The sequence below is a fragment of the Mesocricetus auratus genome, unplaced genomic scaffold, assembly GCF_017639785.1.
Source record: "Mesocricetus auratus isolate SY011 unplaced genomic scaffold, BCM_Maur_2.0 Super-Scaffold_4256, whole genome shotgun sequence".
Taxonomy (NCBI): domain Eukaryota; kingdom Metazoa; phylum Chordata; class Mammalia; order Rodentia; family Cricetidae; genus Mesocricetus; species Mesocricetus auratus.
The window spans coordinates 66498773-66511735 of record NW_024429182.1 but is presented as its reverse complement, the minus strand read 5'-3'; the positions used below and the strand labels follow the sequence as shown (position 1 = coordinate 66511735).

Sequence of the window (12963 nt, the reverse complement as noted above, 5' to 3'; positions counted from 1 at the left end):
AATTTATATGATTTAATGACATATTAAATGACAAGACCCAGTGGCAGGTCATATGGCCACCATGGCTTTGTAGCTGTGAATAAATCATATTTTGAGATGGCCACAACCATAAAGTAAGCTTAGACAGAATCTTTGCATCTAGGTGCCAAAGCCTCCGGTCTATTAATGATATTGTGGTTGATGATTGTTCTGATAAGGGATATAAATACCACATCTTTGATTTAGATGTATTTTGTTCTTATCTAAGTTCAGGATCCACTAGAAGGAATGAAGACCCTTGGGTTAGGTACCATACCCCTTTAATCTGTTAGTCTGACACAGAGACAGCCTTGTTTGTCTCTGCCTTGACAAGTTTTTTGTGTGTGTGTTTTTGTTTTCCAAGCAGGGTTTCTCCATGCAGCTTTGGAGCCTGTCCTGAAACTTGGTCTGTAGACCAGGCTGGCCTGGAACTCACAGAGATCCTCCTGCTTCTTCCTCCCGAGTGCTGGAATTAAAGGTGTGTGCCACCACTGCCCGACAGGACTTTGTTTCTTATTTCATCAGATTTTCAGTAACTGACAGGAAAATTGCATTTTGTGTTTCCCTCCCTCCCTCCCTCCCTCCCTCCCTCCCTCCCTCCCTCCCTCCCTCCCTCCCTCCCTCCCTCCCTCACCCTTTTCTTTCCCTCCCTCCCTCCCTTCCCTCCCTCACCTCTTTCTTTCTTTAAGACATACAGGATCTCTCTATATAGCTCTGGCTATCCTGGAATTCAGTCTGTAGACAAGGCTGGCCTCAGACTCACAGAGATCCACCTGCCTTTGCTTCCTGCGTACTGGGATTAAAGGCGTGCACCACTATGCCCGGCCACACTCTATGCCTCTCTGTTGAAGCTGGTACTCAAGAGACCAGGGCAACAGATACAGAAGAGTATAATTTAAACTCAGGATTGTTTGACTCCAAAGTTCGTGCTTATGCCACTCACAGCTCTAGGTTCAGATGATAACACAAGTGAAGTTATTTCAGACCTGGCATGTTTTGTTGTTTCTCCCTGTCCTCTTCCTCTTTGGACTGTGCTGGTCATCGATCTCAAGTTTTCGTGCACAATAGACAAGAGATCATCTTCTGAGCTGCTCTCACTTAAAAAGAAGAACAAAATACCAACGATTCTCTCACAACTTAGCAAGTCTAGCTTATATGGATACCTGGCCAAAGAGTTATTAGAAGCATTTTTAGTCTAGCTGCCGGTGCTTTGTTCCTATTGCTGTAGGAAACCTAGAGAAGACACACCAAAGCTGTGTGCCAGGAAGCTGTTTTAGTGGATACACGCAATAAGGCCCAGAAGACAATAGTCCAATATCCCGAGATTGGGATTTTTATACATGTAAAATTTGTGTCCTTTTTCTATATAACTACATACTCCAATTGGGAGTTTTAAACTACTAGACATCGATGGCTAGAATGAGAGGGAAAGGAGGAGAGAAGGGGCTCCAGGGGAAATATATGGTCAGTCCTTATGCATGAGAGCATATGCCAACTAGCATGTATGCCTGGGCTGGACCTTGACCAGTCCACATGGCTGTTCCTTGTTGCTCTTTCTCTTAGTTCTCTAGGGCTTCCTCTTCTCCCTACCACACTATGACTTAATTTCTGCCCATGAGGTGAGACCTGTTGCAGTATAGTCGAAGACTGTCAGAGGGACCAGTAGGAAGGCTTATGTATAATGTCCACGTGTGTATGAACATTCATGTGAGTAAAGGTAAGCATATATCATGACTCAAGTGGAGGCCAGTCAAAAACTTCAAGTGCTGGCCCTCACCTTCCAACTCCAAGGGTCCCTTTGTCGTCTGCCTCTTGGGGATTCTTGTCTGTCTCTTCCTCACATCTTGCCTTGAAAGCACTGGGATTACACATGTATTCTAGCACATCTAATTTTAAGTAGGTTCTGGGTATTTGAATGCAGGTCTTCAATTTTGTGTGGCAAGTGCCTTTATTACCCACCAACTCACCTTCCTAGCCCCAGATGAGCTATATTTTGTCTGATCTTCACAAGTTTACTTTGTCTGCTCACAGGAGATTTTATTTTCTGTGCAGGTTTGTGGTTGGCATCCAGGAAGGTTACAGGAAGGCACTAGTTTCCCAAAAAGTAGTGTCGTCTGTTACAGATGCTGACATGCAACAAAAGACTGCTCTGAATTTGACTTCCCTTGGGCCTTCCAACAATTCCCCCTCCACCTTCTCTCCTTTGTTTGCAAAAGTGCAAAGATATGCTCAAAACAAAACCTTTCCCTGGGCTCAGTCCCTCACCCTAGCTGTCCTTCTATTTCCTGCCTTCCATTCCTGGCCAAAGCTCCTGGATGGTAGTCTGTAAACCCACTCATAGCTTTAGTTTTTGAAACTTGGCATCTGTCCTCATCATCCTACTGAGAACTTTTCTCTATAAGGTCAGGGAAGCTGTTTGTCAAATACACGGACCTTTCCATGATTCTAATCTTCGAAATCTGCATACTCAATGCTATTTTGGGAACCATGTACTCGAGGCTCACCACACCTGCAGCTTCCAGAAAGTAGCACATACTTCAATGCCCATCTTTCTATTTATTCTTTTTTCTCTGTTGGCAGTTTTCTTTCTTTCCTACTTTTGGGACTTTCCCAGTAACTACTCTGTAGACACCTCTGCTGTTTGTGTCCAGGATCAGCCTGGTATATTTCCTAGCTTCTAACAAGCCCCTGCTGTACTCTTCTGAGGACTGAATTCGTATACAATTGATTTGAGGAGGGTATCTCACCACATCTAGTTTCTCCTGTGAATTCCAATGTTGTTCATACCACAGTCATGTGCGGTCCTCTGACTTCTGATTCTATCTATTGCCCCAGTTTCAGGCACTGGGAAACATAATTAGAATGGTTCTTAAACAAAACCTTTTTCCAGTAAGCCTCATCACTCACTGCATTCCACTTCTCTTCCTCCTTTCCACTCCCAAGGCTACTCAGGTCCTAGTCTCGCAATTGGTTTTTCCTGTCCCTGTTTCTAAAGTTTCCCCCTCATTTGTATCACAGACTTTCCAGGCAGGTAGTTCTTATATGCACCTTATCATGCAAAAACCCTTTTGGTGGCTCTTAAAAATATTTTAAGCTGGGCATGGTGGTGCATGGCTTAATCCTAGCCCTTGGGAGGCAAAGGCAGGTCCCTGTGAGTTAAGGGGCCGGTTTGGTCTAAATAGCAAATTCTAGATCAGTCAGTGCTACAATTCGAGACCCTGTTACAAAACAAAAGAATATTTTATTTCTAATTAATTATTTCTAATAATTTCTAATTCATGTGGGGATGCACACATGAATTCAGGTGTCCTGGAGTCCAGAAGGCATAGGACCCTTTAGAGCGGGAGCTGCAGGTGGTTGTGAGCTGCCCAACATGTGTGCTGGTAACGTGACTCCAGCCCTCTTAACTTAGGAGCCACCTCTCCAGTCCAGGCTTTCTGCTATTAATAGAACTAAGTAGAAATCCTCAAATGGAAAACAAGACAGAAAACAAATGAAAATAGGATAGGATTGTATTTTCTACAAGTAGCTCAGGAAACACCTAACAGAAAAGGTACAGCAAACAATATTGACCCTATTCATTACCATGGTGTTCTCAGAAATATATTACTTCATTCTTTAAATGGATTATTTCTCAAACCACAAACATACCTAAGAAAATGGTAGTTTGATCTTTGTCAAATAGCACACATCAAGTCTTTTAAAAGTTTTTTTTTGTTTGTTTTTTGAGTCAGGGTTTCTTTGTGTAACAGCCCTGGCTGTCCTGGAACTTGTTGAGGACCAGGCTGGCCTTGAACTCATAGAGATTCACCTGTCTCTGTCTCCCAAATGCTGGGATTAAAGGCCTGCACTACCACCACCTGGCTCCATGACCAAGTCAGATTTCTGTTTGTTAGCATGTTACATCACTTAGTATCTATAGATATGATATGGGCCCCACGTGCAGACTTTGGGGGTAGGAGCCCATCAGTAGTTTTTAAACTTGGATGCACATTAGAGTAGCTGAAGGATGTGTAAGATCTATCTATGCCCAAATTCTTCTATTAGGGAGCCTCTCAATAGGTCTCAACAGGTGGAGCCCAACATTCAAGTTTAAAAAGCTGCACTATTGATTCTAATGTGTTGCCAGGGTTGAAAACTAATACATTCCCCTTTGTGCATGTTCTGTGGATGTGTGCAGGCCTTGGGGCAAAGGTCAATCTTAGATGCTCTCTTCAGTAACATCCACCTTTGTGTTTTGAGACAGGGTTTCTCACTGGCCTGGAACAAGTTTTGACTGGCTGGCTATGGGAGCCCAGGGATCCTCCTGTCTCCTTCTTTCTGGCATGCTCTACTACACTAGACTTTCTTCCGTGGATTCAGGGGCCTGAACTGTAAGCACTGTACGTACTGATCCATCTCCTCAGTTCTGAGAACTACTAGATTCCTATCAAGTGTCTTTCCGCCCTTAATTTAAAACGTTTTTTTTTATTTTGTTCTTCCTTTCAATTGTAAGTTGATTTTCACTTTAATTTACTTGGCAATCCCATTTTGTAATTGTAGGGCTCTTGTTTTGTTTTGTTTGAGGCAGGGTTTCTCTGTGTAGCTTTGGAGCCTGTCCTGGAACTAGCTCTTGTAGACCATACTGGTCCCGAACTCACAGAGATCCGCCTGCCTCTGCCTCCCATGTGCCGGGACTAAATGTGTGTGCCACGACTGCCTGACTGTAGTTGCCTCCCTTACTTTGTGTGCTTATCCCTTGATGCACAGATTTTCAATAGACATTTGCTAAATTGAATTATAAAGCTTCCTCCAAAGCATACTGTTTTTTTCTTACTATAAAAACATCCAGCACATCATGTGATTGATGCTCAGTTGTAGGTAAAATGCTGTGAAGCTTTGATTCAGGAAGGGGAAGCTGGAAGTATTCAGAAGCGCTTAAAGAAAGTGTTTCCAAAGTGTTAGTTATTCTTACATAATAATGTGGTGTGTGATTCTATAAATGAGTTAATTATATCCTCAAGAATGTGTTGTTTTATAGGCAAAATGAATTTATGGAGTTCTTGAGCAAGATGGAGGTTGTTGAAGGCATCTACCTCATAGAATGGCTATGGAGAGGAAGCACCCTCATGGTTGTGGAAGATGTTGGTGAGGGGAAGCTATACAAGACGTTATTTTTTGCTGGCCACAGTGCAGCTGTACATATATCTTTTTTTAAAAAAATTTTTATTATGTATACAGCTTTCTGTCTGCACATATGCCTGCAAGCCAGAAGAGGGCACAGGTCTTATTACAGATGGTTGTGAGTCACCATGTGGTTGCTGGGACTTGAACTCAGGACCTCTGGGAGAACAGCCAGTGCTCTTAACCTCTGAGCCACCTCTCCAGCCCTGTACATACATCTTATAGCATTTTATGCAAAGAACTCAGAATGCCACAGACAGCTTTACAAAATGAGCTCCTGCCTCAGTTTGGAAACATACCCGATATATCCAACACAGCTACTAACTGCCTTCCCAGAGTGCTGTAATTTCCCTTCAACAATCTAGTCAAACATTTTTATTTTTAATTTTGTGTGTGTTTGTGCAAGTGAGTGTGGGTGCTGGTGGCAGCCCAAGAGCACCCACTGAAGTGGCCGCTGGGAACCGAACTCAGGTTCTTTGAAAGAGCACTTAGGGGGTGGCCATTTCTCCAGCCCCCATATTATTATTATTTTTTAATGACATTTGCTTATTGTGTGTAGATCAGAGAACAACTTCTGGGAGTTCTCCTGTTCCACTATGTAGGCAGTGGGGACAGAACTCAGGTCATCAAGCTTGGTACCTTTACCCACTGAACCATCTCTTCGGTCCTCAACACATTACTACTTAAGCAATTTACACTTTGAAAAAGTTTAAGTATGCCGTGCGTCAGTGGCGCACGCCTTTAATCCCAGCACTGGGGAGGCAGAGGCAGGCGGACCTCTGTGAGTTCGAGGCCAGCCTGGTCTAAAGAGTGAGTTCCAGGACAGCCTCCAAAGCCACAGAGAAACCCTGTCACGAAAAACAGAGAAAAAAAAAAGTTTAAGTATAAAAGGGTGGTGACAGACCTTAAGTTCAGCACTCGGGAGGCTGAGGCAGAAAGAGTATTAGGAGTTGCAGGCCAGCTTTAGCGACAGAATGAGAGCCTGTTTCAAAAGACTGAAGTTTTAAAAAAAGAAAAAGGTTTTACACTGCATAAGGAACCGCGAAGCAGCCTCTCAGTTAGCAAGCAGCTCACTTCTGAGATGCAAGAGTCGCGTTTGACTCAAAGCTCTGGCGACTCTGCTGCAGAGAGGAGCCCACGGCTCCAGTGTACCTGCCTCCTGCCTTTCAAAAGCATCCCTCACCAGCACTTCAGGACACTTGCCGACGCCGAGGACGCGTCGCGGGAGCGCGCGCGCCGCGGCCTCACAATCAGGACGCACGCTGCTGACGTCACGGCTGTGGCCCGCCTCCTGCGCCGGGAAAGAGGCAGCTGTCTATTGGTTGGGCCTCCGGCGGCCTCGGGACCAATCGCGGGACGCCGAGCAGTAAGGTCCAGTCCCTGACGTTGTGCGGTCGCCGCGGGGTTTATTTAGCTCTAGGGTCCTGACCGCCGCCATTCGGAGTCCTCAGCGCCCGAGGCCGTCCCTTCTCCGCTCCGCCCCTGCCCCCGAGCCGCGGCCCCCGCCTCCGCGCCGCCTCTCCGCCCCTCCGGTCGCTGGGAGCCTCGCGCGGGCCCGCGGAGAACATGTCCTGACTGAGGCGGGAGGGCGGAGGCGGCAGCAGCGGGGTGGGCGGCGGCGCTGAGGGAGGCGGAGAGGGGCCGGGCTCGGCTCGTCGCCGCGGGCCGTGCGGGAGTCGCTGCCGCCGCCGCCGCCGCCGCGGCCGCTGGGCGCCGCGCGTCAGACCGGGAGGAGGAGCCGCGGCCGCCAGGTAACCGGGCCGGGGCTGGGGGCGCCTGTCCACAGGCCCCTCGCGGGTTGGCCGCGACCTGATGGGGCCTCGCGGGGCCCAGGTTGCGGAGCCTCCGGGTGGCAGCTTTGCGGGAAAGCTCATCGCAGGCCCGGGACTGCCGGCAGCCGCGCGTCCATCTTGGGCTTCCCGGCGCGGGGACAGCCCGGGGGCTGAGGGAGAGTGGCCCGTCCGGCTTGTTTACCGACCTGACTTGGCCGCGGTCGGCTGCCTGGCTGGCGCTGCCCTTCTGCCCGCCGCATTCCGGCAACTCGGATTCCTCTCGAGTCCGAGTGTGTGGGTCTTGTTCCCACTCCTCAGTAGGCCGTAAACACCCGGATTCGTCGCTTTAAGTTGGTGCTGGTCCCCAAACTTATATTTTGGTCCCTCGTCCGCCTCCGGTTGTTGTCATTTTTAAGCAAATCAGGGTGAGAGTTGAGACTTCGAGTGGCGATGGGTACCTGGAACTCCGCTCCTGGTAACAGTCACTTAGTGCAACTACCTTGTGTTTCTGTTGTTGTTGATTTGTTCTTTGTTTTTTTTTTTTTTCTGATCAGATTTGGTCGGTCGTTGCACAGACAAAAGAGTTGAAATATTTGTTTTAAGCGTCTGGGACAGGCGGTTTAGCTTAAGCAGGAAGTTTGAACCCGCCCATTATCTTGGAGATACACTGGTGTTTTGAAACCACCATGCTTAGAATTTTGTATCTCAGCCCTCGATTTCCCCTCTCGGTTACCCCCTGACTCACTGTTGTAAGTGACTCACTCCTATTGCTCCCAGTGTTTGGTCTCACCGTACATTTGACCTGTGATGATGTTAATAAACGTGATGTACAAATACTTGGAAGTGTTATATAATGAATGGTTCCTGTACCCTGTGGGCCCTTAGTTGACCTTCTGTCAACTTTTGCAGCATCCATGGTACTTTATGTAGAGAAGTCAGGGGAGACCCAAGGATCTTGCACTTAGAAAGTCCTCTGAAGCTGGGCATTGGTGGGGCACGCCTTTAGTCCCCTCATTAGCGAGACTGAGGCAGGCGGATCTCTGAGTTCGAGGCAAGCCTGTTGTACAAAGCTATACAGAGAAACCCTGTCTGGGAAAAACAAAACAAAAGTCGTTTGAACTATGCTTGGGAAGAGTAAAGCTGGATCCTGTTAATTATTAGTTTTAATTAAATGAGATAATCATAAAATATATTTAGAAACCTGCTCTCTTGATTTGGGGACTCTTAAAATAGTCTCATTAAAGTTTTGTAACTTTTATTGGTTTGTGAGGGGTTAAAACGTCTCAGTAATGAGACATTTTACTTTTTCTAGAGAGGATGTTATTTGAATGCCTTGAGAGAGTTTTCCATGTTGCTATTTTAACACCTTTTACTAGTGCTGTTGAGCGTTGGGTCACCCATTTATTTACTCTTGAAATGTATTTCGGATAGCATGATGTACTTATTCATGGTAGTGTATTTTAAGCTAATGGCCTTGATCCAGATCAGTGTACTGATAGGGGTTGTGGCATATTGCTTTTAAAGTCTGAGGATTAAGCCGGGCATGGTGGTGCAGGCCTTTAGTCTCAGCATTGAAGAGGCAGGGGCAGGTGGATCTCTGCGTTCTGGACCAGACTGGTCTACAGATCGAGTTCCAAGACAGGACTACACAGAGAAAACCTGTCCCCCTCAAACCAATCAATAAATAAATAATAAACTCTGAGGATTAACATATTCAGTTGTACAACATTTGAGGTAAAGTGATTCATGTGTAATTGATACAGTGAGAGCCATTCCATGTGTTTTATATTTATATTGCTTTTATAAAGTTTAAACTTTGAAGTAAATGTAGTTGCAAAAGTAGGATGCTAACTTTTTATGTAACTTGGTTCAGTTTTATTTGAACATTGCTATTGTCTTCCCCTCTTCCCTAGAAATACCCTTGTGTTTGAACACTTTTTCTCTCAATTGTGGTGATTTATTTGAAATAACTGTGTCCCACTTATGCCTTAGGCAAATTATATTTTGTGTATTTAAACACATTTACATCTTAACCACAGTATATAAACCTATAGAAATGAATGAAAAAAATTCAAACTCCTTTATGGTGTTCAAATTTCTCACTAGTCTGGTGTTGATATATCCTTTAGTCTTAATTTTTTTCTTCTACTCTTAAGTGAAGCTCAGTCCAGCCAAACTTAAATTGTTCCTGTGAAGTCTCTCCTCTTGGTCTTTATTTAATCCACTCTTTCTGTATTCATGGTTCTTACTGTGGGCCAACTTAAGTGCTGTCTCTTAAGAACTCTCTTGAAACTGGGCAGTGGTGGCACATGCCTTTTATCCTACCACTTGGGACATAGAGGTGTGAATTTGAAGCCAGTCTAGTCTGCAAAGGGAATATCCATACAGCCAGAGCTACAAAGAGAAACCCTGTCTTGAAAAACAAACAAAACAACAACAAAAAGAACACCCTTGAGAACTTAACCTGGAGGGATATATTTGCTCTTATTTTGTGTGAAACTTTTTACCTTTTTCCCCCTTTATCTGTGGTAGTGTAGATTTCTTTTTATGATTTCTGCTTCCCAACTGTATTTTTAAGGATCAGAGAAATGAATTTGTATCTGTGAAGACCATATAGTTAGCCCTGAAAATATGGTCTGGCAAAGTATTTCTGGTTATGGTATTCCATGATATATAGTTTATATTCATTCTGTTAATGGAGTTTCTGGGATTTTTGGTGACTTATGAGAGAAAATATTTTAAACTATGGTCATGTCTTTAAAAAGACTTGGTCAGTATGTTTACATCTGTTAGCACTTTAAAAAAAACTGGTACAAGGTGTTGGTATTTTTCCAATGACTATGTTACATTATTCAAATGAAAATCTCTGGTTTCCTTCACAGTGTCTGAAGCAGTTATTTGGCTTTGGATTTGGTACTAGTCACAAGAAGGGTAGCCATTCTGTATTTGTATGCAGATGACATGGGAAGGAGCAATAATCTGTAGCTTCAGTTTGCATTTCTAACCTCAGATGCTGATGGTATGCATAATTGATCAAAAGGCCAATGAAGCAGGCTGGTGATGTAGCTCAGAGCTAGGAAGCTTACCTAACAAGTACAAAGCCCTATATTTGATTCTTAGCACCATAAATAATAAATAAGTAGATAAACTTTAGCTTCATTAAATACAAAGAGAAATAAGCAAAAAAGCAAAGAATTGCTTTATTTAAAGCAAAACAAAAAAATCACAGCCATTATATACTGTCATCTGAATTCCAATCGAAGTGTGTTATTGCAGCATAATATGCAGCACTAAATAAGGACCCTTTCCTTCATCTATACAACAGGGATTTTGGCATACATCTAAAGAATGCTGTCTCAAAATAATCAGCTTATAGTTGAGAATAATTAGACTTTTAAAATTCAGTAAATTTCAATATACAGTAAGAAATGGATAGCCACATTCAAAAAAATTAAGTTGGAACCCTGACTTCATTATAATATTTTATAGTTTTAGCTCTTAAATTTATATTTATGATCAGCCAGGCACATGCCTTTAATCCCAGCACTCAGGAAGCAGAAGCAGAGCACTCTGAATTCCGAGGCCAACCTGTTCTATAGAGTGACTTCAAGAACAGCAAGGCTACACAAAAAAACCTTGTCTCAAAAAAGGAAAAAAAAAGTTTATAAATGATATGAAGTAAGGAATCCAACTTAATTATTAGTAGGAATGTTAACTGATCTAGGTTTCAATCTCATTACTGGTATTGGTCTACAGAAGTGCTTTTTGCTAATTGAAGTAGCCCATTGACTTGATAAGGTTATGTTAGTTTTTTTTAGTATTAAACAAATATTGATCCAGTTTATTGGTTCAATTATTTATCTCACTCTGATATATAATTCTTTTTACTTATTTTATTTGTTATTAATATTTTGGTTTTTCAAGACAGGTTTCTCCATGTCGTGGAACTCTGTAAAACCAGGCTGACTTGGAAATCAGAGATCCACATATATGCCTTAGTCTCCCAAGTGCTGGGAATAAAGGCATTTAACACCAGGTCCACCTATTTGTTTTTGTCTTTGTTTGACAGGGTCTCACTGTCTCATGGCAAGCCCAGAACTTGCTATGTAGACCAGGCCAGCCTTGAACTTACAGAAATTTGTCTGCCTCTGTCTCCTGACTGCTGAGATTAAAGTTATTACACTATGCCTGGCTTAGTATATTTTGTAGATTTGTGCTTCTATACTCATGAACCTTTTCTTCTTTTTCTTTTTGTCTTCTTCCTCCTCCTTTCTTCTTTGAGATAGGTTCTCATATAGCTCAGGCTGCCCTAAAACGTAGCATTTAGATGGATTTCTGATCTTCTGCCTCTACCTTTCCAGTGCTGGAATTACAGGACTTTATGTACCATCATGCCCAGTTTATTCTGTGTTGGAGATGTAACCCATGGCCTTGTTCATGTTAGGTAAGACCTCTACCAATTAAGCTACATCCCCAGTTCTGTGGTACCAAACTGCTTAGAAGGCAGCTTTTTATTACTTCATTTTTTTCTGAAGTCTACTCATTTGTGGAAGTTTATTATGAAAGGAACTTTGGTTTGTATTTTGTTGTATTTCTCACTTTTAAACCATACCTGTAAGTTGTAGAATAAATTTTTTTTTTCTTTTCTTTATCAGACAGGGTCTTTTTTTTTTTTTTTTTCCGAGACAGGGTTTCTCTGTATTGTTTTGGAGGCTATCGGTCCAGCCCAGCCTTGAACTCACAGAGATCCGCCTGCCTGCCTCTGCCTCCCGAGTGCTGGGATTAAAGGCGTGTGCCACCACCGCCCGGCTCCAGACAGGGTCTTATTGTGTACTCCAGGCTAGTTTGGTGAATACTTTTCAGGCTGACCTAGAACTTGTGGATAGTGATCCTCCTACCTTAGCTTTCTGAGTGCTGGCTTTGTTAGGCATATACTACCACTCTCAGCTATATTGATTTAAAGATAATTTTAATGTTAATTTCCAAACCCAAACTGAATGTTTTATGCCACGAAATTTAACACTTAAAATTATTCTGAGCCTGGCGGTGGTGGCTCATACCTTTATTCCCAGCACTCGGGAGGCAGAGGCAGGCCGATCTCTGTGAGACCAGCCTGGTCTACAAGAGCTAGATCCAGGACATCTTCCAAAGCCACAGAAAAACCCGTCTCAAAAAACAAAACAAATAAACAAACAAAAAACAAAAAACTGTAAAATTGCAAGAACAGTTGTTTTTTTGTTTGTTTTTAGTAGGATTGTGTTAATAATCTCCAAAATTTTTGTGTGTGTGTGTGTCTGTCTGTCTCTTTCTTCCTTCGTTCCATCCATCCATCCATCCATCCATCCATCCATCCATCCATCCATCCATCCATCCATCCATGCCTTAATTCCCAGTCTAAAATAGCTTATTGATCTATTTAACCAACCCAAAAGCTTACTGATCTATTTAACCATCCCAACTCCTTATGCTGGGGATCCAGGGGCTTGTATATGCTAGGTAAGTGGTCTATCACTGAACTATACCTATAACCCTTAAAAACTCCTTATTATGAAAAATTTCAAAATATACATGAAGGCCAGGACAATGAATTCTCTTGTGTTCATAACCTCATTATCAACATATGGCCCACATTGTTTCATTTCTAGCTTTTTTTTTTACCTCTTTCTTGGGAATTAAAGACATATAATGTAAATATGCCAGTGCTGATTTCCCTCTCCCACTGGAACTATCCCAATGACAGCAGGCTTGTTCCTTTGTGTCTATCCTATAACTTGGCAGTCACATTTCTATTTTTTCTTTTTTTTTTTTTTTTTGGTTTTTCGAGACAGGGTTTCTCTGTGGCTTTGGAGGCTGTCCTGGAATTCACTTTGTAGACCAGGCTGGCCTCGAACTCACAGAGATCCACCTGCCTCTGCCTCCCAAGTGCTGGGATTAAAGGCATGCGCCACCAACGCCCGGCCACATTCTATTTCTATTGCCGTTTATATTATATGGTACATTTAATTCATGG

At 43.3% G+C, this 12963-nt stretch overlaps 1 protein-coding gene across 4 annotated transcripts in view; it reads left to right on the top strand.

The window, feature by feature from the left end:
* The first annotated feature begins 6855 nt into the window (after positions 1-6855).
* Zranb1 (zinc finger RANBP2-type containing 1) overlaps positions 6856-12963 on the top strand; it is a 52046-nt gene continuing 45938 nt past the window's right edge. For 2 of the 4 annotated variants that reach the window (XM_040752682.1, XM_040752676.1), the window contains exon 1: positions 6856-6932. Coding sequence is in view for 2 of the 4 variants with exons in the window: in XM_040752672.1 (XP_040608606.1) it covers positions 11345-11397 (53 nt within the window). In the remaining 2 variants the exon portion in view is untranslated. Of the gene's footprint in view, positions 6933-11144; positions 11398-12963 lie in introns of those variants that run through there. The other 2 variants (XM_040752672.1, XM_040752679.1) reach the window with 2 other exon arrangements.